Source organism: Ursus arctos, unplaced genomic scaffold (genome assembly GCF_023065955.2).
Source record: "Ursus arctos isolate Adak ecotype North America unplaced genomic scaffold, UrsArc2.0 scaffold_3, whole genome shotgun sequence".
NCBI lineage: Eukaryota > Metazoa > Chordata > Mammalia > Carnivora > Ursidae > Ursus > Ursus arctos.
This window is the reverse complement of record NW_026622985.1, coordinates 102,218,235-102,244,709: the sequence shown is the minus strand read 5'-3', so window position 1 is coordinate 102,244,709 and position 26,475 is coordinate 102,218,235. Positions and strand designations below refer to the sequence as shown.

Sequence of the window (26,475 nt, the reverse complement as noted above, 5' to 3'; positions counted from 1 at the left end):
TCCACTCAAGTTCAAAGACATCCATCTTTAGAAAGAACTGTGATGGCACCACACCCACTTTCACACCTAAGTAGCTCCTCAGCCCTGCTGGACGGCCCAAGCACACCAAACGTTCACCAAAAGGGCTCTAGTTTTTACCCTGGAGGGGAAACAAGCATGCCAGGGGAGACTCTGGCACCACAGGCAGCATGGACTTGGGGTGCAAAGGGGCAAGATGACAGTGGCCTGGCCTTAGGGGTAAGAAAGAAATGACCCCCAGTTTTCTGGGGTGAAAACTGGATGGACGTCCGCACCTCAGCCAAAACAGGCACAGAGGAGGGACAGGGAGCCTCTGGGGAGGATGGGAAGTGTGGTTAGAATGTGGTGAGTGTGAAGAGAAGACAGGGACATCCAGGAGAAGGTGGAGCTCAGGAAGTGCTCAGTGACACAATCTGCCACCTGGAAGCGTGTCTTTCATCTCTAGAACCCAGTGCAGTAAACAATGCCAAAAACCAACGCTTGATGCCACAAAGAATTCCAGCTGTTCCTCCAAGAGGTATCTGGTCTGACTTTTAAACAGACACATTCTTGTATACCCACAGGACTGAAAGGATACCTTAAGGATACCCCGTTGCCTGGGGGTAGGAAAGAGTTATTTTACGCAAATACTTTATAGGCAAAACTGGCCCCTAAAAAAAGTCGTTTGGGCACACTGCCATATAAAGTCACTGGACATTAGAGTAAATGACACATGCTACATTTATTGCCCCAACAGACAGGACACCTGCTAACTGATCAGAGAAACAAAAACAAATGCTGTGCAGGAGTTTTAAGCAAAACTTGCAGCCTCACACTGCTGAACCCTGTTTCCGTGCACAGGACCCCTGACATATACACTCGCAGGGAGTCTGCACCATGTCCAAAGCAATCCCTCCACTCAGCAAACACTGCACCCATGGGGTGTGCCAGGCTGTCTGCCAGGGGACCGTAGGGCCAACATATCACCTCTCTGTAGAGCTGGAACCCAGCCAGGGACGATGACAACAGAGTACCACCAGCAGGAGCTCAGCCACCCCTTCCTGGGGCATTAAATGGAGTGCCATGGTGCTTTACTGACCAGTTGGTTTCTTCAATTCTCCTCAAGCCTCTTGAATTTAAATACAGAGCAATGATGAGAAGGCTGGCTACTCACTTAGCTGGAACCTCTTCCCCGCCACGCTCTTTGCAAACCCTTTCCCTCTCCCCCACAGAGGAAGGCTGTGGTGTCCAAGTGCATGCACAGCGAGCCAACACCTCTTCCAGCCCCGGAACTAAGGTGCCTTCAACACCCCCCAGACTCTCCAATAAGAGCAAACAGAAATGTCACACTAAAATCTATTGCTCCCCTTCACACCTATGTTCTGCTGTCTAAAAGGAATAATAATTACCCTTAAAAAAAGGTACTATGAAAGCAAAGAATCACGAGTAAAAGCACGTCTTTGGAGCGCCGAAATATGGAAAGATGCACCCTCCTTACCGCCGTTTCTTCTCTTCCATGCTTCTGAGCCAGCTTCCACACTGAGGAGCCCTCTTCACGGCTGTGCTGAAAGACAGTGCAGCCAGTCAGCCAACATAGGGAGCATCCCAGGGCAACCCCAGAACCTGCCCAGTCCTCCCATGGATGCACTGTCCTCAGTGGCTGAGGACTGGGGTTCTGGCCCTAAGGTATACAAACAAGATCACCTAGGGCAATTAACCTCTGTGCCTCGGTTTTCTCCTCTGAGAAATGGGGATAATAACAATATAGTGGTTCCCCTCCCCTTACCCACAGGGATGCATGCCAACAGCGGATGCCTACAACTGTAGATAGTACCAAACCCTATACGTACATACCTATGATAAAGTTTAAGAGATGAACAACAATAACTAATAATAAAATAGAACAATTATAATAATATACTGTAATAAAAGTTATGTGACTCTGGTGTCTCTCTCTCAATATATCTTACTGTCCTGCACTCACCCTTTTTGTGATGATGTGAGATGATAAAATGCCTATGTGATGAGATGAAGGGCGGTGAGGGACACAGGTGTGTGACGCAGCATCAGACTATACTGACCTTCTGACAATGCGTCAGGGGAGGGTCATCTGCTTCCGGATCACTGTTGACCGTGGGTATCTGAAACCGTGGGTAAGGGGGCACCAGTGGACCTATTTCCTAGTGACAGGGGCATATAAAGTGACCCTGTGGTGGTGAGGGAAATGCTGATTTCCATTCCTGTTGTGATCACTGGCACGAGGAAGACACAAGTCCTAGACATCACTACCCACAACTATTCAGTGCATAAAACTGGGGACAGGATGGTGATTTACCATGAAGAGAAAGAGGAGCTTTCCATGTATCCAGAAAGTTATTCTGGTGTATTGTAGGCTTTTCATAATGCTGAAGAATTAAGCCAAGATAAACTCAGTGTTGGTGCTATAAAACATATGACCTAATCACAAGCCAAAATGAGCTGTCAAATACCTTCAAGAATCTTTCAGGGGAAAAATATATCATAAATTTTGCTCTGCTAGCAAAAAAAAAAATATGAAATATTTTACTGATAATTTTTATGCTGATCACATGTTGAAAGAATAATATTCCAGAAATACTGGATTATAAACCATGTTATTAAAATGAATTGTGTTTCTTTTTGCTTTTTTAATGTGACTACTGGAGAATTTACAATTATAAATGTGGCTCACACTATAACTCCAGTGAACAATGCTAATGCAGAGCTCATCAGAAGACCTGGGAGGCTTAAGGAAAACACTATAAAATCTACATTATTTTCATCCAACAATTTCAGTTCAAGAATTTATCCACAAAAAGCGTGAGGCAGATCTGCATCATTCGAACAATGAACTGGAAAAACAGGATGCTGCGTGGGGGGGGGGGGGGTGCATGTGCAAAACAGAAAAAAGGAATCCCAAACTCCCAAATATATATATTAATATATGAGTGTAAAAGATTATATAGCAAAAAGATTACCTAGGAAGAAGTCGTTGTAAGGCTAACTTTTTTTTGTCAGGTATGGCTTTAGCTAGATGGTGACTGAGCCAACCACTCCCCAAAATTGAATGAATAAAACATACCAAAATAACACTTGCCCTGTGATCTGATTTACATAAAATTCCAGGTGTTTCTGTGTATGCATATGGAATAAAGAGATACATAAAAATATGGCACAAAATGTTGAAGATGATTATCTCAGGGTCATGGGTTTCAGGTAACTACCAAGGAAAGTGACAGGAAAAATTATTCTTCAGAAATAGTAACTCAAATCTGCTTGCCACATTACCTATAATACAAAACAACAAACTAGGAAAATGTTTGGATGATAATTAAAACCCCAGTGCCCACCACTTCACAGTTACTAAATATTCACCATGAAGACTATTCTGATGGTAATTACGATGATGGTAAGAAACACAAAGACCGGGAATCACCCTCCACATGCAGGAGATAGTCACGGGAGGGCAGGACCACGCATGGTGTGCTCGTGTTGGTAACAAACATGGGACAGAACTTGCCCGCGATGTTGTCGGAGCCTGGGCCTCCCTGTGGGAAGACTTTAACACTGAGGCAATTTGCTCACGTGCCTGACTTCCAAACTCTTCTGGAGACAGCCGTGGGGATTCCTGTCCCTTCCCCTAAGGGGCCTGATGTGCTGCCGTGAAATGTTGTCATTCTATCCCCTAGTGAGAGGGGGCACCAAAGTCTCTACTATCATAGAATTCTCCATTTCTCCCTTTAATTCTGTATTTTAAGGCTCTTTTTATGAGGTATGTGTTCATTTACCACTGTGACATCTTCCTGTGAGCTAATTATTCTATCATCATGAAAGGTGCTTCCACCTTGACTAACTTCCTGCCCGACACGAGTACAGTCAGTCCAGCTCTGACACAGGTGACATGTGATGCTTTACCTCGTCCGTTTTTCTACTTTCAATCTGTTGAGTCTTTTAACCTAAATGTGTTCACTATGTCCTCCTGGATTACCACTCAAATCAGCACATCTGCCGGCAAGGCCTGACTCAGGCTCTGCTTTCCAAGGGATTCACAAACTGAGACTCACGGCTAATCTTGCAGCATAATAAAGTCAACATAAATGTCTTACCTTTCTTCTTGAGTCTTTATCTTTTCCATTATTTCTTACTAAATTCTCTGCATACCTAGAAAGTATGAACAAATTCAAAATTAATTTTAAACAAAGACTTGAAACATAAAGCATTTTACATTTCCGTGAAGGCTCTTATCAATATCTGATATGACTAAGAGCTACTACAGATGGGCAAACCTCCGAAGCATGTCTCATGAGAACTGTGGACACTAAAGTCTTCCTATGTTTTTAGTATTTCAGCAGCAATCCAAGAAAGAAAATAGCCCCAGTAGAGGGAAGAAACTATGTGTTTTAACAAAGTTGTGTGTTTGACTCTCTATCCTCAAGAGAGTTCTAATACACTCCTGTAATTTAATTAGTCAATCCCAAAAAAAGAATGAGATCTTGCCATTTGCAATGACACAGATGGAGTGTGAGAGTGTAATGCTAAGTGAAATAAGTCAGTCAGAGAAAGACAAATACCACATGATCTCACTCATATGTGGAATTTAAGAATCAAAACAAATGAGTAAAGGGGAAAAAGAGAGAGACAAACCAAGAAACAGACTCTTAACTCTAGAGAACACACTGCTGGTCACCAGAGGGGAACGGGGGAAACCGGGTGGTGTCTGGACGTGCTGAATCACTACACCACACACCTGACACTAACACTACACTGTATGTGAACTATACTGGAATTTAAATAAAAACTAAAAAAAAAAAAAAAATCTAGAGCTTACATACAAAATGAGATTTTGCCCACAAACTCTAATCTGTAAAGGGGGAATGAAGCATGGGAGACTATGGACTCTGAGAAACAAACTGAGGGCTTCAGAGGGGAGGGGGATGGGGGAATGGGATGGGCTGGTGATGGGTAGTAAGGAGGGCACGTATTGCATGGTGCACTGGGTGTTATATACAACTAATGAATCATCGAACTTTACATCAAAAACCAGGGCTGTACTGTATGATGACTAACATAATACAAAAATATTTAAAAAAAACTGTAATCTGAAATCGCCACAAAACCCACACAGAATAGGTGCTGTTATTAGACTTTCACCAGTGGAGAAACGGCCCTGGAGGTATGTGCAACACACCCAGCAGAGGCAGACATGCTGTTCCAGCAGGCTGTTGTCTACACCCTGGCTGTGGCTAGACAGATTCCATCTGTGCTCTGACCCACAAACACTGGTCGGGGGCACTGGTGGCAATAAAGGGGCCAGGAGCCCACCTGCAGAAACTCCACCCTCTGCAGGTGTCAAGGGCTGCAGGGCTGGAGCCGCCTCTCACACACTCACACCCCAGAGTGAGGACTGATCTTCCAGTTCATGTGAGCAAATATAAAAAAGGCAAACAGGACTAATAATTCATAACAAGTTCCAAGCTCCTCTAGTGCACCTAGAATAAATATGGAGGGGTCGTATCAAGAGTACATGAAGTGTATCTATAATTCACTCTCATTTACTGGCTATAATCAGGCCCCATAAGAAGAACTCCCTTCAAGCATTCTACGAGAAGCACAGTGCACACAACAGTCACCAGAGAGCGCACGTTCCTTCCTGGCTGCCGGTGGGATCTCTCCTTGAACTTGCACCCCAATTTCTGTGCTCACTGTTCTATGAAACAAAAAATTCCATGACACTCGTTAGCATATCATAATGAAGTCACTGTAATTGTAAACTCTGTACAAGAAGCATGGACTCCAAGTTTAACAAAAGCATCTACATCACAGGTATCTTCTGAATAACAGTTTTTACCAGCTATCATCAGTCAATTACATAATCAATGTAAGGAAGATGAGTAAAGGTATACTAGATGATGATTACGCATTACCTCAGGAAGTAAAAGACATTTACACTTATCAATTGCACATTACTTTAAGATAAATCTGACTAGTTCCTTACACTGCTTAAAATTATGAACTGTCAAGCATAATGTGGCTATTTCGTAGATCCATCCACCTATAGAAAAGAAAATTTAAACAACTGATCTATAATTTTACTTCTGTAATTCTCTTGAATTAAGTGAATTTGTAAAAATAAAATTAAAACCATCAGATTGCAAACCAACAAATCTAGGTAGGTGGTTTAAATAGCAGCAGTGTCCACAATAGCTAAATTGTGGAAGGAGCCGAGATGCCCTTCAACAGACGACTGGATTAAGAAGATGTGGTCCATATATACAATGGAATATTACTCAGCCATCAGAAAGAACGATCACACAACATTTGCAGCAACATGGACGGGACTGGAGGAGATTATACTAAGTGAAGTAAGTCAAGCAGAGAAAGACAATTATCATATGGTTTCACTCATTTATGGAACATAAGAAATAGGAAGATCATTAGGAGAAGGAAGGGAAGAATGAAGGGGGGGTAAACAGAAGGGGGAATGAACCATGACAGATTGTGGACTCTGGGAAACAAACTGAGGGCTTCAGAGGGGAGGGGGGTGGGGGCATGGGCTAGCCCGGTGATGGGTATTAAGGAGGGCACATATTGCATGAAGCACTGGGTGTTATATGCAAATAATGAATGAATAATGAATAATGAACATTACATCAAAAACTAAGGATGTACTGTATGGTGACTAACATAACATAATAAAAAATTATTATAAAAAAATAAAATAAAATAAAATAAAATAAAATAAAATAAAATAAAATAAAGACAGAGGCATCTGTTGAGTAAGTGCTGGCAGGAAGTGTGGCCCGGAGGGAGGGGCATAAGGCCGGAATGTAACAGGTGAAGACCCAGGGGACCAGGGCGAGTGCCTCCCTAGGGCAGAGAAAGCTCACAGACCTAGGGACTGACCCATGAAGAGTGCAGAGCAGAAGAAAGGCAGGACTAAATCACCCACCAAGAAAGAGAGTCTGGAGGGCAATACACAACATATACCAAAAGCCTTAAAAACAGGTAAAAATATTCAAATACTTTCTTTCATCGGTAAATACTTCTAGGAAATTATTCCTAGAAAACAACCAAAGACGTGTATTAAGGTTTCCAATCTGTTCATCACTGAATAATTTATGAATTAAAAAAAATATATTAGTAACCTGAAGTTACATATAAATAAGGTTATGACCACATGAAAGAGTACCAGATGGCCATTAAATACCCAATTATTAAAAAGTATTTCCCAGAATAATGTGAAAAAAAAGCCATGATTCCAATTTTGCATTCATTTACATATACGAAAAAGAACTGTAAGTATATACACACTTATTACAAAATGGATTATCTTTGCATCTGAGATCATAAATTTTGTTTTTGTTTTTTTATTCTTCCTGTATTTAAAAATTTTTCCAAAATTAACTGGAGAAATGTATAATTACATGTTTAACAGGAAGAACAGTCTGGCATCAGTCTATTAAATAAATTGGAATGGGGGGAAAAACGAAATCAGGCGTGCCAGGTAGAAAAAGTTATGATTTAATGGCTATCTAGGTATAAAGAAGAAAAAGAAAAATTATGAGCAGCTCAGTGTCTTGTTCCCAAGCCATGGAGGCTGGCCAGGAGGGTGCTGGGCTAGAAACAGATGCCCACAGGAACCTGTGAAGTCACTAAGTCACTACCCCAGAAGCAGAAAGGAGCAGGGTCCATGTTCAGCAGCAGTAACAGAGGGATGATCATGCAGGATTCTTCTAGTGAACAACTGCCCAGTTACCTTTAGAAGACACTTTGTTATAGTTACTATGCTTAATCATGCCCTCTCCATTCCTAATGGAAAACTGGAGGAGGGCAACACCTGGTCGGCTCAGTCAATAGAGCATTCAACTCTTAATCTTAAGGTTGTGAGTTTGAGCCCCACGTTGGGCGTGAACCCTACTTAAAAAAAAAAGAAGGAAAGGAAAGGAAAGGAAAGGAAAGGAAAGGAAAGGAAGAAAAGAAACTGGAGGAGGTATACAATTAAAATAACAGATCAAAAATCATACAGAGAGGGGTGCCTGGGTGGCTCAGCCAGGTAAGCGTCTGCCTTCGGCTCAGATCATGATCCCAAGGTCCTGGCATCAAGTCCTGTATCCAGCTCCCTGCTCCTCTTTCCCCTCTCTGCCCCCCTTGTACTCTCTTTCTTGCTCTCTCTCCCAAATAAATAAATAAAATCTTAAAAAAAAAATCATATAGAGAAAGTGAGAGAGAACAAAGGAGAACACAATCCCAGGGAACAGACCTGGTTTGTACCTGTGGTCCCAGCATAGTTATTAATAGTGCCCCCTTGTACTTTATGGTCACCTCAGCAGCAACCACATCAATCACCAGGCTAGCATAATAACTAACTTCAAAAGTATATTTTGAGTATCCGAAAGTCAAGGCAAAGAAAAATGATAAACACACAATGCTCACTAATCACTCTTATATATTGTATATGCATTTGTTTCTTTATCATATGGCTTCTCCAGTGAAATATAAGCACCACAAAAATAAAAATTTTTGGTCACAGCTGTGTCCTCAGCATATGGAAGAAAGGCTAGCACAGAGTGGCCACTCCATAAATAGGAATAAATTACCAAAAAAAAAAGTTGGTCATCCATCAGAAGAGTCTCTCGAGGGGTACTAATTATTATATTAATCCTTATGGAGGGAGCACTGTTGAAGGCAGTGGTTTTATTAACATGGGCCATCTCTTATATCCAGCCTTAATAAAAGCCAAATGTGTAAACTGTGACAAGTCTCAGAAAGGCATTTCTGTGGGAAACCAAACAGGCTATTTCTAGTCACTAACTTTGATCTAGGGAATGTAAAATAGGCAAGTTCATTAAAGTTTGTGGTAGGATCTGGTGGTGGAAACTTGTCTACTTTGCTGTCTGTTTAAAAATGTTCATAAGGGGCACCTGGGTGGCTCAGTTGTTAAGCGTCTGCCTTCGGCTCAGGGCATGGTCCAGGGGTTCTGGGATCGAGTCCCACATCGGGCTCCTCCATTGGAAGCCTGCTTCTTCCTCTCCCACTCCCCCTGCTTGTGTTCCCTCTCTCGCTGGCTGTCTCTATCTCTGTCAAATAAATAAATAAAATCTTTAAAAAAAATAAAATAAAATAAAAATGTTCATAATAAAAAATTGGGAAAAACAAACTAAAAAGATTTTGATCTAGGGAAACAGATTTAAAATACAAGAGGAACAAACACGTGTCTGTGAGGGTCCATTCTCAATCCCTGCCTCCCTCAGTCATTGACACAGCAAGGCAAACATATCAGTGTGGCTGATCCAAAGGAAGTCCAGGGACTGAAGACACTCATGTCTACACACGGCTAACAAAACCGCTCCTGTCAGATAACTACACACGTCTACACATGGCTAACAAAAACGCTCCTGTCAGATAACTACACACGTCTACACACGGCTAACAAAACTGCTCCTGTCAGATAACTGCTAAGAAACACGACGTTTGTTCTGATCATGGGCAGAGGTGGCAGGGTCGCAGTCCTGCTGTGAGGGAAGGTGTGGGCAAAGGCACTGGAGGTGGCAGGTGCAGAGGTGATTTATCACACTCAGCAAAGAGCCAGCCAGGATGGGCACGAGACCAGGCAGCAACTGCAAAAAGTTTTCAGGACATTCTTAACAAACACTCCTCAAAAACACATACACATACTTTCATGGATGGCACCAGTCAATCACACGTCCCAGTCTCTGCCCCTGAAGGCCTGACCCTCCTGAGCCTCATAGCACCTGACCCTCACTTTGCTTCCACCTTAAAGGGAGCACCACCAAGAAACAGGAGAATGGGGGCACCTGGGTGGCACAGCGGTTAAGCGTCTGCCTTCGGCTCAGGGCGTGATCCCGGCGTTATGGGATCAAGCCCCACATCAGGCTGCTCCGCTATGAGGCTGCTTCTTCCTCTCCCACTCCCCCTGCTTGTGTTCCCTCTCTCGCTGGCTTTCTCTATCTCTGTCAGATAAATAAATAAAGTCTTAAAAAAAAAAAAAAAGAAAGAAAGAAACAGGAGAATGAAACCACTTCGCTTCAGAGTCTGGAAAAACAGCACAGCAGAAAGCATATACATGAGAACAAAAGATACAATTAATATAGGAAAATATTACGCAATTGCAGTAATTATAACAATATACACGGGAGGAAAATTAGACCCTTAGGAATCAATAGTTTTATTTTTGTGTTCTGTCTGTTTTGTAAACTTATACTACTAATTCTGATTCAAACATTTTGCTATAGTATTCATTTACTTTCCACTTAATATCATCTTCAAAATTTCAACTTTATGATAGATTTCTGAGTATATGTTGAAAGTACATTCACAATATAATTAGAAAATCTGACTTCATATTTCCTACTAGATCAGCAATTTTTCTACATTGATCACATTACACAGACGTGAATCACGTTTTTACCAAGGTGACAAGTCTTATCCTCCGGCTACAGGGAGATAAAACTCTTCTCTAAGAGTGTTGGTCTTAGGAGGACTACAAAGGCTAGGAAGCATCAGAAATGGTACCTTGGACTCCCTTTTCTTAAGATCTTCTCTCGACAACCTCTCTTTTTTATCTGTGTTACTGTGGTGCCTCTCTTCACCAAAATGAAAGCCTTCCTTGTGTCGCTTTTCCTTGTGTCTTTCTTCCCCTTCCCTGTCAGAGAAGGAATTACTTTTTTCTTTTGGATACTTTTCTTTTTTTTCCCTTGTGCTGCTTTTTTCTCCATGTTTCCTTTCACGATCTGGTTCTTTCTGCTTCCTGTGTCTCCTTTCACCTTCTTCTTTATACAGCCAATACTTAAGAGGATTGTCTTTACCGTCGCTGTACTGCAGCTTTGAAAGGGACAGATTGAAAAATGCATGAGCATACAAAACATGGGCTGCCATCCTTCACATGTGTCATGATAAAGGCAGTGAAGCTGCATTGCCCTCACTCCTCTATCCTGACTCTAAAGTTGTGCTTCTAGGGGCGCCTAGGTGGCGCAGTCGTTAAGCATCTGCCTTCGGCTCAGGGCGTGATCCCAGCGTTCTGGGATCGAGCCCCACGTCAGGCTCTTCCACTGGGAGCCTGCTTCTTCCTCTCCCACTCCCTCTGCTTGTGTTCCCTCTCTCGCTGGCTGTCTCTGTCAAATAAATAAATAAAATCTTAAAAAAATAAATAAATAAAGTTGTGCTTCTGGAAAGAAAAACTCGCTTCTGGCCACACAACGCACAGGATAGTGGCAACACTGTACTCCTGCTTCACCCGGATATGGAAAACCACGTCCAAACTCCTCGGCCTGGCAAGTATGCCGCCCTCATCTACAGTCACATCCTTGTCATTCTTGTCACCTTCTCCCCAACTGTGAATGCATCCTGTACTCCACCAACCCTAGTCCCTCCTGAGAGATGTGTGACTTCGGTGAGCAGAGCGCCATGTGCCCTGCCAACCTCTGTCCTTGGCAGTTCACATGTCTGCTGCCCCCCAGGGAGATTCTTAAAACTGGGCACCACTGTTCAGTCATCTCTGATTCCCCAAAACCACTTTGGGTGCTCAGTAGTAACTGCTGACATCCATCACACGGTGACACGCAGCTCTCTGCAGAACTCGCTGCCAACATGCCATACTTTTGGCTCAGACTCACAGTTTTGGGAGCATCATCAGTATGTCTCAGCTGAACCCCAAATGAAACTGCCCTTTCCTCCCACCCAAGGCCTCCTCTACTCACACCCAACAGGGGATCACTGATCACTCTACAGCCACAGGGCCCTTACCTCCTTTTTGGCTCAGTCCCCGTGGTCCCCACCCCTGCCACCCCTCCCGCGGCCCCCCAACAGCCTCCTGACTCCTCTCCTTCACCTGATTCCCACCCACTCTGCCAATCTCTGCCAGGATAACCTTCCTAAAGAAAAACATGCTGGCAAGCTCCATGACCAAACTCCTCAGTCGTAAAGTTAGATTACTACCACACACCTGTCACCAAAATCAATTCTATGCAGATTAAAGATTTAAGTGTTTAAAAAAATTATAAGGACCTGGAACAAAATACAGGCGACTACTTACATAATGCTGGTGTGGGGAAAGGCTCTCTGAGCATTGTATCGACAACCGAAACAATGGAAGACAGACTTGACTACTTCCTAACTTTAAACTTACTTATAGAAAAAAGATCCCACAAACAAAATTCGAAACAGAAATGGAAACAGAAATAACTAGCAGGGAGTTCATCTTTAAAGTACTTAGACTAAAATGCTCCATTAGGAAAGTAAGCAAACATACAAAGGCAGTAACAAACAACAGGGCAGTAAACCCTTTCCTAAAATGCTCAGAAATACTCCTTTGTTCTGAATCAAACTAGCAAAGATTAAAAATTACGATCATGCCCAACTGCTGCTTCGGACATGGGGAGTTATACTCTGATGATGTAAATAATGACAGCTCTTCTGCCGAGCAAATGGGTTCATTTACATTTACTTTCATCTAGCAAGTTCGTTTCCAGAAGTTAATCATAGGAAAATAATTATGAATAAGTACAAAAACTTTACCCCATGGATGGCTTTATAATAAAAAAAAAAATTCAGAAGCAACCTAAGTGTCCAAAAAAAAGCAGATATATCAAGAAAACTATGACACACCCATATCACTATATTGTGCAGCCATTAATATAGAGAAATATGACTTAGAAAAACGTTCCAAGTGTATCTAGTTTAAAGTTTATAAAAGAGTAAAAATCCAATTTAAGAAAACAAATAGATATATATGTACACATACAGAAATGTATATGTAAACCTACTCTGTTAGGATATATACTTAAATATTATCAATAATTGTCTTGGGGTGGAATTTGTTTTTATTTTCTTCTTATTATTTATTTCTATTTTCGAAATTTTCCAAAATCACCATGTATTTCTCCTGGAAAGATAACAACACATATCTGTAAGGAAAAGTGGCTGACAACTTCCTCAGACCTGAATCTTGTGTGACAAGACTTTCCAAAAATGCTTCTACTAACAACGCGTGACAGCCTCTATTCTGCGGACTCCAGAGAGCCTTCCTGGGTTTGCCCACGTACCTTTCTTTCTCTGTATCGTCTTTCTCTCTCTTCTTCCCCCCTCTCAGGGTCTTCATCTCTCCTCTCCTTCTCTTCCGTTCTCACTTTGCTTACTACAAAAATAGAACAGATTTTTAACATTCCCAAATGTCAGCACGTCAGAATGACCTAACATCTTGCTGCCGTCTTTTTTTTTTTATAGATATTCTTTTTTTTTTTTTTAAGATTTTATTTATTCATTGTACAAAGAGAGAGAGACAGCCAGCGAGAGAGGGAACACAAGCAGGGGGAGTGGGAGAGGAAGAAGCAGGCTCCCAGCGGAGGAGCCTGATGTGGGGCTCGATCCCAGGACTCCGGGATCACGCCCTGAGCCGAAGGCAGACGCTTAATGACTGAGCCACCCAGGCGCCCCTGCAGTCTTGACTGTACATATTGCATTATTATATAGTATATGTTAACACATATGAAAACATATTTTTCAATTAAAACACATCCTTCAACATCAAGCATGAAAAGTTCCCTATCTAAACTTAAAATGGGCTAAAGAGGGAGATCATAATGGCAACTGCCACTGAGGCAACCTGGAAAAGATCAGATTGACCCCCTGGAAACTCGAGAGGGGCACCAGCCCATACACACGCCATCTGAGTACCTGGTCACTGGCACAGGTGCTCAGGGAAACAGAGCCTAGTCCACTAAGAAAAACTGGCCCACTCACCAAGTGCTCAGAGGCAAAGAAAGAAATGCCTGCCTCGGGGACGACGGGGGAACCTCTCAGGGCCCACTGCTGAGGGCACAGTGGATGGAGGAGGCCCCTGTGATAAGGAGGCAAGGTGCATCCCACCTGCCAGCATGCACCCCTACCCACAATTTGAGATCTCTCCCTGATAGTGAAATTAGAGATTCACTTTTGAATCTGCAAAGATTAAAAAAAAAAAAAGTCATTAGGCTTAAAATTAAGAGAATCAATAATTTAAAAGATGAGGACAAAATTAAACAGAGATCACTGAAACAAAGTTCATTCATTCAAAAAGTGCTTGTGGAGCACTGACTGCTATTCTGGGAGCCTGGAATACAAGAGATCAAACCAATGGGGCTGGGGGAGACAGGAGCGGCAGGGAGCAAAGGGCCAGGTTCCAGTAGACAGCAGGAGAAAGACTGGGGTCCGAGTGACTCCCGGGTTTTCCAACCTGAAGAAGGGAAGGATGCAGCTGCCATCAACCGAAATGGGTAAGGCTTTGGGGAAGCAGGATTTGCAGGGATTTCAGCAGCCCAGTTCAGGACCCAGTAAGTTTCCAACGTCTATCAGACATCAAAGCACAAGAGAACATATAAGCCCAGAATTCAGGGATGAAACCTAGCTGGGAACCAGAACTTGGAAATCAAGAACAGATGACTAGTATTTATAATCATGAGAAAGGATGCAGTCACTGAGGGAGAGAGCAGCTGCAGAAATAGTCCAAAGATCAAGGCCACACTTCACAGAAGGGGAGGCTCAGAGGAGATGGGGAAGAGACACATAAATGGCCAAGGAAGAGGGAAGCAATGTCAAAGAGTCTAATTGTACAATTATTCCTACCAATAATGCATTGAAAAAACAAGATCAGGTAGCAACCAAAAAAGATCTGAGAACAAAAAAAATGTTATTAGAAATACATACCAAGAACATCAAAATAATAACCCTAAAAAGAGGCAATGGAGAGTAAGATAGTTGCTGTTAAACATGCTGAGTGGTGACCCACTAACCCATAACCCCACCCCTAAGTACATCTTACCCAACAAAAATGCACACTCACGCTCCAAGAGGTGCCCTGCTGCCGGGCTCTGTGCAGACACACGCAGTGGCCTCAAGAGCAGAAGGCAACAGTACGTAATGGGGAACATGAACAGGGAGCCTTGGTTTCCGTTCTGTTCATAACCAGGACCTCAAGCCTTCCTGATGATTCTAAGAATTACTATATATTCTTTAAATATATTCCTTTTTGTTTACATTAGCTAGTCAGAATTTTTTAGAAAATCATATACCATTTGTACCATAAAAATATGATGATACTTACATGGTGGTGGGGGGGGGAGTATGCACATTTACCTTAGAATTCCTGGGATTTAGATAAAAACATTTAAATCTTGCTTAGAATAAAACTGACACTTTTGAGGAATGCTTCTTATTAAAGAGCATTATTTTTCTTTATTTACAATATGGACTGAGCTTCAGTCAGGTAGTCTAAAATGTGTTTCAATAGTAAAATTCCAGCAAATAATGAGAAAATTGTTACTCCTTTCATTCACTGAAAGGAGTTTTAAAAATGTCAAAAAGAAAACAGTGAAAAGTACACACACACACACACACACACACACAACAGAGGCCTATACCTTCAAGGTCAAGCTAAGACATTTATGAAAACCACGAAAGAAAATACAACGATGAGTGAGCACTGCAAAAGAGGGAAATGCCCCTGAGCACTAAGCCCTTTACGGAGAAATACTGACAAGGTGCAGCCAACAGCTAAGCAGTGCCTCAGGAGGGAATAAGGAGCTGCACGGATGTTCCACAGTGGAGACACGCACCTGCTCGCACCTTGCGCTCCGTTCTGTCCAGGAGCTGCCGGCCCACCAGGCTATGGTGGGCCGCCGTCTGCCTGAGCTCCTCCCTCCTAGCTCTGTGGTCTCTCTCCTTGTCCCTGTCTTTTCCTTTACTGTGAGACTTCTCTGTGTCCCGTTCTCGGTATTTCTCTTTATGCCTTTCTCTGTCCCGGTCTCTGGAGTCCTTTTTCCTTTCCCTTTGCTTTTCTCTGTCTCTGTCTCTGTCCCCGTAAGGGTTCTCCCTGGAGGTGTGGCCATCTCTCTCGCCAGGCCTCTCTCTGTACTTGGAGTCTTGGTCTGGGTTCCTGTGCTTGGGCTCTTTGTATTCAGGGAGGTCCATTTCTGACTCCTTATGCAGCTTCTTTTCTCTGTGTTTCTTATCTTCCTTGGGACTACCCAATTGCGCAGCCTAAACCAAGAGAAAAAAAGCAGAATTTAGAATCTGAGCCATACTCAGTGAGGGGTCTTAATGCTAGCTTCAACTGCTTTCCATCCCAGCAAGATGGGCCTGGAAGAAGAGTCTCTGAATACGTAGTAAGTGAAATCAGACTGAGCATTTTTTTTTAAGATTTTTTTAATTTATTTATTCGACAGAGAGAGAGACAGCCAGCGAGAGAGGGAACACAAGCAGGGGGAGTGGGAGAGGAAGAAGCAGGCTCATAGCGGAGGAGCCTGATGTGGGGCTCGATCCCAGGACCCTGGGATCACACCCTGAGCTGAAGGCAGATGCTTAACGACTGAGCCACCCAGGAGCCCCAGACTGAGCATTTCTATGACTGCCAATGGGCACCCATTTATTTGAGACATTCATGTCTGCAGACAAGTCAAATCTGAAATACTACATGGAATAGAAAGAAAAAGAAAGGGATATTGAAGCTGCGTCTTAAAGTCTCTGAGACACCAACAGCTTGGGTTCCATTCAAAGAACAAGGACTTATAAAATTCTCAGGAGGTCTTGATCTCAACCCGTTAACCTTAGAAATAAAACTGCCAGCAAAAATGGGTTTATTCGGGAATGGCCGAGAACTGCAATCTGGGACAATTAAGCTATGGCAAAACCATGGGTGATTTTGCAGAACAAAGGAGAGGAGGCTCTTCTACAGAGGAGAGGGGAGTTGGGAGGGGCTGCTATAAGCTGAAAGTCCATTGGTGTAAACTGGGAGCTGGGAAGTGTAGTGGCCTCTCATTGGCTGAGCTGTTGCCAGGGCAGGAGGAAATCTTCCTTCCTCCTGCCGGGATAGTAAAATAGTACCCCTGGGAGATGCATCTCTTCCCGTTGGGTCTGCAGTGGACAAGGAAGTGGTAGAGCCTGCGCGCTGCCCCTGCTGGCCTACCGACTCCATTCCAAAGGGGGTTTCCTTTTACCCTCTTTCACAGCCCAACGTTCCTTTCACATACACCACACGGAGACACATGCACACACATACATGCACACACACACGCAAACATATCACCGAGAAACCACACACGTGTACATACACCACACGCACATATACATGTGCACACACTCCACACACATGCATTCAGTGCACACCACACACATACACGCACACACAGACACACATGGCCCAAGCCCCAACACATAAGAGAAACCTGACGGAGCTGCTGGGATGCTGGGCTGAGTGGGACAACCCTGTCCCACCAAGTTCCAGACCTATTAACCATACGGCTTTATCTCTAAGTCAAAAACACTTCTGAAATGAGCCACACATAAGCAAAGTTGAGAAGCCGGTAAAAAACTGCCCAAGAAATCGCCCGAGCTCCAAAAGGACCCCAACTCAAATCAATACAGTACCGAAAGATGTTTTCTGAGGTCATCTGCTTTCCAAGTATCATCCTTTGTTCTTCTCTAAAAAGAAAAGCATAAAGTTAGAATTTTTAAAATTTAAAAAACTAATTTTGTACACTCTAGTGAGCTGCTTTTTCATTAGGCCATTTAAGTCAATGGCAATTAGTCCCTGACATGCAAGAAATTACTACCTACTAGAAGAAAAGGTAATAGTAATACACATTTTCAAAAAATTATTCTCTAGTCTAAAATTACCTATAAATAATGTGTAGAATGTGTTCCTCCGGCTACTTCGTAAGTGTAGGTCAAACACACTCCGCACCTTCCCCATGTCACCCAATGGCTGTCAGTGCCCAGTCCCACTGCCCAGCAGCATTTCTGGCTGCCAACGGCACAGATGTCCTGGAGTGTCCCTGCCTGACAGGCTGTGCCCCCCGCCCCAGGTACTGAGCATGTAGCGACATGACTCCTCCATAAGCATACACACAATTCACCTGCCACATGCAAGACATATTTAGATCCTGAAGGAACTCATTAAGCAAATTAATCAAGGGTGCTTCCTATAGACAACAAGGTAGATTTATCCGGATTATTTCACTTTTCCTTTGAGAAACACTGCTTTGAGGGTACAAAAAAAGTAAGATTTTAAGTTTCAGATTTAAAGCGAATGTAGTACAAATGAAAAACAAAAACTTATTCGTGGATAAGCCACCAAAAAATCTTCCTGGTAATGTGAAAATTAGGGAAACAGATAAACAGTTCACAATAGTTCATAAATACACTAACTAGAAATAAATAAAAAGCAATCAATTATAAGAATCTAGCCAACATATACTATAACCACAAAATTTACTGTGATCTACTATAATGAGAAAATCGTATTTTTTGATAAATTGGTTGATTTAACAAAATGGGTCCTCAGCAAGACTTGGTGTAAGATAATCAGCAGCAATTAGCATAGCTACAACTTATAGTTTCTGAACACTGAAATTTTTTCTGTCTCAAGTTCACTGCTCTGTGTAGAGGGTTACATAGGACATTTTCCAAACAAATGGTACAAACTCAACAGAGAGCCCGTGTGCCCCTGGGAGAGGACAAAGCTAGAGACCCCTAAAGAGTGAAAAGGCACCAGCCAGGGCCCCTGGACTGGACCTCCTGCTGGCTGAAATTGCATGACTTACGTTGACAGGTAAAAACCCTGAAGCCAACAGCTCTCTGACAGACCACAACGTCTTCCTTCTGCCTTTTTCACCAACCCAGCTTTGGGCACTTGAACATCAGGCAAACGGCCTTGCTCACCCCTAAAGATTTTTGTTTCTTTTTTTCTCTTTTAAATGTCGTATGTTGTTTAAAAAAAAAAAAAAAAAGAATGGTTTATGTTATAAAATAACACACAGCTCCCTCATGCTCTATCCCAGTCCCCATGTGTCACACATATTTTTAGCGACTCTGCATACATATGCGTCGACAGAGTGCTTCAGACCAGGAGTCTTTTGTCTTTTTACCCTCCACTCGGCCCAGGTCTCTTAAAGACCAAACCCACCAGCATTTCAGCACCTGTCCTGTGTGGAACAGAGACACCAGTTAAAGTTTGGTCTCTCCAAGTACAGAATAGAAAGGCAGCGCTTTCCCCTACAAGGGGAATAAACCTCACCCTGAAAACGAAAACAAAAGAGGGGAGCCGCCTACACAGCAAACCCTTCAAGCTACAGGTTTACTCGGTCCACACACAGGCAAACCTGAGAGTTCAACTCCATGGAGGTCACCAGGTGACCCCGGGCTGTGTCCACTGCATAAAATGAGCAGCGACTCCAGAAAGAGCCCTGCTGTAGCCCAGCAGCATCTCACATAAGCCACCTGGTGAACCAGCTGAATGATGCCCATTTACCACAAGGCTCTCCGAAGCACTGTGCAGGGAAAGCCTTAGACAGCTTCGTGGTGCTGTTTGTCCCTAGAGTACAGCAAGACCTCAAAGGAATTCTCTGGGGAACCCAGGAGGAGGATGTGGGAGCATGGGGACCTCGTCCATCATCCTTTCGGGAGGCAGGAGCTGCAGAATATCTCCTCCAGGGCCACTGTCCTTTTCTCTCATTACACTATTTACTGTTTATTCTTGAGCCAGACTCAGAGGCAGGAAAGACAGAGTCTTACTCTTAGGGTAATGCTCTGGGCCTGTTATCTCCAGCCATCCCTCAAGCCCCACTTTCCTATTCCCAAAAAGCAGTTTCCCCAAAGCACATAGACCCCAGAACATCATGCCCCAACTAAGCAGCTCAGCCACCTGGACCTGTCTCCAAAGCCCTCAGTGGATGTAATTTCCACCAGTTACACCACCCAACCCAGGAGCTTCCAGGGTGTCCTGGATTGGCAGCACTGTGCAGCCACCCGATGCCTTCAACACCCAGCACCATCTCAGCTAAGCAAACACTCACTCGCTTGCCAAACATTAAAGCTAGATGTCAGCTGAACTGGTTAGTTGCATGTTAATAAGGGCTTAAAGTGCTAAGTTGTCTTGTTTTCCACAAATCGTTTGAAAACAGCTGCCACAGCTCCTGACACCTGGCGGCTAAGCACCCTTGCCCTCAGCATACAGGTTGCTGGCCTCAGTGGCTGGGCTGCAGGCCCACGACTGGCCTGGTGGACAGGGCACCGATATTGCATTCTCAGATCAGATGCAACCCATCATTAAGTCCTACTACTTCTTCTTGTAACATTTTCCTAAAATGAAAGAAATCCAATTTCTTTCTTGCCCTAAACCCAGCCCAGACTTCCATGCTGTGGCAGTCACATGGTCTGTGTCTACAGCACCACTGGTCTAACCCAGGAGATCTAGTTCAGAGCACCCAGGGGTGGTGTCCCTTATGGCAAGAATGCCCAGAATTACAGGCTGGAATGAGCAAAGACACTGGAGGCCATGGAAGGGTGGCCTACCAAGCCCACAAAGCAACAGACTAACTAGTGCATTTATTGCAAGATGCAAAGAGGGGAGGCTGGCTCACACACAGCTTTAGGAATGAGACATAATTTACCTTTGACTGTCTTTTTTAAAATTACCCCTTAATGCTAGAAAATGTTTTAAATTATCAAATTCAATTACTTAGAAACAAATTTTTGGTGGCTCAATACTCAAGTAAACTGGATTACTAGTTGCTCCACTGCTATTCCCTATAATCCCTGCTTGTTAACACAACAACAGGCACACAGCCTGGATGAGAATGTGCAGGTCATTTCTAACGTTCCAGATGACAAACTCTAGGTTGTGGGTGCGTGTATCTGCAAACAAGAGTCCTAATGTGCAAATGCTGCACCAGGCATAGGACACCTAAGCTCAGATGGCACTGAGTCTGACTTGTAAGGGGGAGGCTGACCACAGACCGAGTCCTTTCTGGAGTTGACTGCAGATTAGTAGTGTGGGGAGAGGGTCAAAGACAAACTGCCGACAGCAGGGGATAGCAGAGCTCCATTCCCATCTGTGCAGGGGTGGCTGGGCGCATTAAACGGAGCAGCTGGGGAAGAAAAAATCACGCCGGGGTGGTCAGCATAAATGCAGCCAGGCCAGCTGTGTCTGCAGGCTGGCAGCTATAGAAGTCAGGAGCCTACCTTCCCATAGAGACCTGGAGGCAGAGGCCTCTTCCCTCCTGAGGATCCCATTTCCAGGATGGCTTTCAGGTCCTAGAGAGAAACTCTCCTGGGTTGTAGACACACAGACATCTCAGAAGGACAGAGGAAGGATGAAAAACCGTAAATGCACTAGAAAGGGCCTATCCAGGTGTTGGCCAAACACACTGCTATTCTGACAGCCCTGGGCTTTGCCAGACAGGAACTCAAAGGGGACTGGGTCATCACAGGGACATAGCGTTAGGCTGCCAGAAGCCCCTAAATGTTAGTCAGGTCTCTTCATGCAGGAGAACCTTATAAGTGGGTTAGTGAGGACCAGCTCTCCGAGAGCCCAGGTTACTTGCCCTAGAACATGCAGCCTTTCTAAAAACAGAGTGAAGCAGCACTGCACCGACCTAAGTAGTTAACAGCAGTTAACAGTGAATGGCTGTAACACAGCGATTCAAATTTCGTATCAACATTTAAAAAGAAAGACGAGAAATTTATTTTCTTCTGAGGATAATCTAAGTACATATAGATACATATATTTATCTATACATATGTGTTTATATCTTTCAAGCTATGATTAATAAATTTCATAATAAACTCACACATTACCAATTGTTTGGTATGTAACAGAAAAATTTAGAAATTTCTAAGATTTTCATTGAGCATAGAAATTAATAAAAGTCATAAACACTGGAAGCAAGGTAAACTAAAGTGTTTTTAAAGAACTAACACTGGAAACTGTCACTACCTTTATCAGGCAGGTGTAAAGCCAGCAAATACACCATTACGTCTTAGATTCCTAAAAATAGCTACAAATACTGAAACTGGTTATGATCTTAGTAGAAATAAAGAACACAAAAGTGGTTATATTAGTGATGCAAGTGATGTCAGCAGATAAACATACTGACACAAACCTAAGGAAAAGCTGGGTGCAAGATAAAGTTACAATAAACAACACCAAAAAGTCCAGTACAATTTTATTCCAATCACTGCATAGAGGTTTTACCCTTCCCTTGACTTTATGGAACAAAATACACTAATTCTGTAGCACTATAATAATTGCATAACAAGGCTCTAATGACCAGTAGATTAACTTCCTAAAAAGTTAATGACCAACTTGCAAAGGAGAACCTAATATGAGGGTTCATTAGCTGTCAGGAAATAGTTCCTTTTGCTATTTGGAAATGTTTATTTTATAAATATGTACTAGAAAACAACCCCCAAAATAATTCAAAGTAATGCAAAATCTAATCAACTAGGTGAACTATGTCAGCCAGAATCACAAAAAGACATAAGAGAGAACATATCTGGGTGGGATCCAATAGAGAAATATGCTTCTGATAATTAAATGGTTTGGGGAGTGAAAAGCCTGAGTAATCTCTGTGCCTGCTCTATAATCCGACCTCAGTGGTTAAGAACAAGGCCTTTACAAACAATTCAGGGAGAAGACTGAGAGGGAACCAGCAGAGCAAACCCCTACTACTCAAAAAACTTTAATAAACCTGGTGCCTCATTCATAAATACGAAAAGTCAATCAGACAGTTGAGAAAACACTGACATAAGAAAGAGAAGACTCAAGAAAGACAAATGGAGAAAATGACCCTAAAAGAAAATGACCCAAGGAAATAAATAAAAACCTTTATTTAAAAAAAGAATACTAATTCAAAGGGATACATGCATCCCATGTTTATAGCAGCATTATCTACACCAGTCAAATTATAGAAACAGCCCCAGTGTCCACTGATTGATGAATGGAAAAAGAAGATGTATATATACATAATGGGATATTACTCAGTCATAAAAAAGAATAAAATCTCACCATATCCAAGGACATGGATGGAACTAGAGAGTATTGTGCTAAGTGAAACAAGTCAGTCAGAGAAAAACAAACACCATATGATTTCACTCATATGTGAATTTAAGAAACAAAACAAAAAGCATAAGGGAAAAAAAAGAGAAAGAGAAATCAAGAAACACTCTTAATTATGGAGAACGAACTGATGGTTACCAGAGGGGAGGGGTGAGGGGATGGGTTAGCTTGGTGATGGGGATTAAGGAGTGCACTTGTCTTGATAAGCACTGCGTGCTGTATGAAATTGTTGAATCACTATACCGTATATCTGAAATTGATACAACACTGTATGTTAACTATACTGGAATAAAATTTTTTAGTTTTTTTAATAATAATTAAAAAAAAAAGCTTCCTGCTCTAACCCCAAGAGGAGACAGTGCTTTAAGAGCTATCTTCCTCTTTGGGGTGCCTGGGTGGTGCAGCTGGTTAAGCAGCTGACTCGTGGTTTCAGCTCTAGTTGTGATCTTAGAGTTGTGGGATGGAGCCCCATGTGGGATTCTGTATCAGTGAGGAGTTTGCTTGAGATTCTCTCTTCCTCTCCCTCCACCCTACCCGCCCCCTCTCAAATAAATAAATAAATCTTTTTAAAAATGACACCTGAGTGGCTCAGTCAGTTAAGTGTCTGCCTTCAGCTCAGGTCATGATCCCAGAGTCCTGGGATCAAGCCCCTCATCAGGCTCCCTGCTCAGCAGGGAGCCTGCTCCTCCCTCTCCCTGTGCCTGCTGCTCCCCCTGCTTGTGCTCTAATATATAAAATCTAAAAAAATAAAAAAGAAAGAAAGAAAGAAAGAAAAAAAGAGCTATCTCCCTCTTTATTTGTAACAAGTAATAAAAGTTCTTTGCTTTCAAAATTAATTAATTAAATTAGAATTAACAATTAAGTAGATGAAGCTAACAATAAAGCTGGAGAAATCAGAATATAGAAAAAGAAAGTCAAGGAGATGGAAAATATGAGCCATGAATTCAACATCTAACAGGAGACTGAATCAGAGTTCCAGAAAGAATGGGGGAAAAGAGAAAGAAAGAAATATAGAATAGAAAAAATGTCCCAGAAATAAAGGTAGACTTGCATTTTCATTTTAACGGATCATTGAATGTCAAAAATAATGAATGAAAAAAAAGACTCACAACAGACATACTACCATATATGTCCAGAACACCAAGGACAAAGATCTTAAATCTTTTGGAAAGAAAGAAAACGTTATTTACAAAAATATCTCATCAACCAAACTGGTTGCTAGATGATGAAAGCAGAATGCCTTCAAAGTCCTGGAGAAATTATGCGGCACCTGGGTGCCTAGGTCAGTTAAGCACCTGACTTCGGCTCAGGTCATGATCTCAGAATCCTAAGACTGAGCCCCACATCAGGCTCCACACTCAGTGGGGTGTCTGCTTCTCGCTCTCCCTCTTCTTCTGCCCCTCCCCCACTCTGCGCTCTCTCTCTCAAATAAATAAATAAATAAATCTTCAAAGTCCTGGAGAAATTAATTCTGATCCTAGAATTCTATGCTAAGCCAAAGTCTCAAACAAGTGTATCAGTATAATAATGACTTTGTTGAAGTATAGCTTCCTTCCTACATAACCTTATTTAAAAAGTACTTGAGGATTTACTCCAGGGAAAAAAGGGGCGATTTCAAGAATGCTGATGACACTGGATCCAAAAAACAGATCTAATCCAAATGTACAAAGAAAAGAAATTCCCAGATGATTGCTCTGAGAAAGTCTAGAAAAAAAATTAGTCCTGATTAGAACAGAAAGTCAGCGAACTCTGGAAAGAATTTCTTAAAGTAGATTTTATTAAACAGATAATATGACTTATTGATAAGCTAAAATACGTTAGGTGATAAGGTTAAGAAAAAAGGCATATGCTTTGTGAAAGAGAAGGCAAATACAAACTACAAGAAAATCAAAGGACCATTTAAGAGAGGCATGATCCAAATATGAAGTAAACTACTCTGTGGTACAATTAATCGAAGGTAAGAAAATTTATTCCAGGAACATAGTTCTTGAGCAGCACAAGTTGATGGATACAGGGCTGCATTTTCTCTATTGGTCCATTCACACTACTTAGTTCTACAGTGAACACTGCTTATATAGTATGTATTGGTTTTTCACTTCAAAAATCAGCCTATAAAAAAAACCCCACAGAAAATGTAAACTAATAATGACTTATGAAAACAAAAGGGAATGGTACAGAAGATGACAGGGGCCAGGAAGTTGGAGGACTTAAAAGATAGACGGAGGGTAGTGTAGGATACTAATTTCCTAATCCTAACCAGTGGGAAGTTAAAAGATACTATCTAAAGTTCACATAATACAAAATAGAAATAAAGAATATTATTTAACATTTTAAAAGTAAATGATAGAAAAAAACAAAAATAATAGAAGGAAAAGTAGCAAATGTGTGCAAACTAAAACCCTCACCTTTTAGTGTTCATGAATCAATACACGGAAAAAATAATAGAAAACATTTATTGACTGTTAGTAGCAATGTTTTAAGCACTCCATACGCACCTCTATTGTACAATCTCATTTACTCCACATAAACACCTATGAAGTTGCTACTATTACCGTCTCAACTTTATGAACTAGAAAATAAGACATGTTAAGCCAGTTTTCCGACATCACGCAAGTAAACACAGAAGCCAGAACTCAAACCCCAGCAACTTAACTGCATTCCCAGTCCCTGCGGCTGGGCGTCCGTCCCGCGGAGCGCGACTGGACATGCGTCTCCGCCGTACAGTGAGTGCAGGAAGGCGCGTCGTCCCGCCTGGAACGGCCGTGCCAACGCCATTCAGACTGGGAGGGGTGACCCCCTGCAGGGCAACACCGCCCCTCACTCGAGGGTCCACCGCTCCGGGACTAATACTCCTCCACGCCGCGGCCCGGCTGACGACGACGCGCGCATCCTGCCGCACGCCTCCCGGAAGCAACTCCTACACCGCCCAGCGCACGACAGGACCGCGGCGGGAGGGAGGCCAGGACACCGACGACCGTGCGGTCCGGGGCCATGGGCGACCCCCGGACCCGCCCCGCGCGCCGCCCGCTCGCACCCACCTTCCCAGGCTCCATCGCAGCTCTCAGGCCCGGACCGCCGGCCGGCGTTCCCGGCTCCTAGCAACTGGCAGGCGCGAGCAGCGGAGCGCCGATCGACCGCTGTCCCGGCGTGCCGCGCGGCTGCCCTAGCGCTCTCTCGCCTCTCCCGCTCCAACCAATCGACAGGCATGAAATGATGAGCGCCGAGCCACCGATGTCCCAGAATGCCCCGCGGCCGACCCGGCGCACGGGAGCATCCCTGGCTCCGCAAGCGACAGGCAGAAGCAACGGAGGGCCGAGCGATTGCTACCCCGGGTGAGCAATCCCCCAACACATAAAATACACCACCGTCACCCGCGCTCGGTGGGGCGGAAAGATAGGGGGGCGCGGCTGAGGTCTCCTGTCCCGTCAGCGTTCGGTTGGGTGGGGGCGCGGGCCTCGGTGCGGGAACTAAGCTGGGCTGACCCTCCGGCCTGCTGGGAGGACCGGAGCTGAGCAGCGTCGCTAGACAAACTGAGGCACGCTGCTGAGCCGACTGCTACTTAAACGGCTAAA

The 26,475-nt window shown here is 43.3% G+C and overlaps 1 protein-coding gene across 11 annotated transcripts in view; it reads right to left on the bottom strand.

The window, feature by feature from the left end:
- Positions 1 to 26,092, bottom strand: part of DYNC2I1 (dynein 2 intermediate chain 1) — a 56,524-nt gene extending 30,432 nt beyond the window's left edge. The window contains exons 1-9 of one of the 11 annotated variants that reach the window (XM_026479240.4): positions 25,942 to 26,086; positions 17,434 to 17,487; positions 15,624 to 16,047; positions 13,077 to 13,168; positions 10,549 to 10,857; positions 5,646 to 5,722; positions 4,122 to 4,176; positions 2,079 to 2,138; positions 1,496 to 1,561 (exon numbers count right to left, since the gene is read on the bottom strand). In XM_026479240.4, the coding sequence (XP_026335025.2) occupies positions 1,496 to 1,561; positions 2,079 to 2,138; positions 4,122 to 4,176; positions 5,646 to 5,722; positions 10,549 to 10,857; positions 13,077 to 13,168; positions 15,624 to 16,047; positions 17,434 to 17,487; positions 25,942 to 25,956 (1,152 nt within the window). In that variant the 5' untranslated portion in view covers positions 25,957 to 26,086. Of the gene's footprint in view, positions 1 to 1,495; positions 1,562 to 2,078; positions 2,139 to 4,121; positions 4,177 to 5,645; positions 5,723 to 10,548; positions 10,858 to 13,076; positions 13,169 to 15,623; positions 16,048 to 17,433; positions 17,488 to 18,608 lie in introns of those variants that run through there. The other 10 variants (XM_044392243.3, XM_048213075.2, XM_026479241.4 and 7 more) reach the window with 10 other exon arrangements.
- Positions 26,093 to 26,475: the final 383 nt, after the last annotated feature.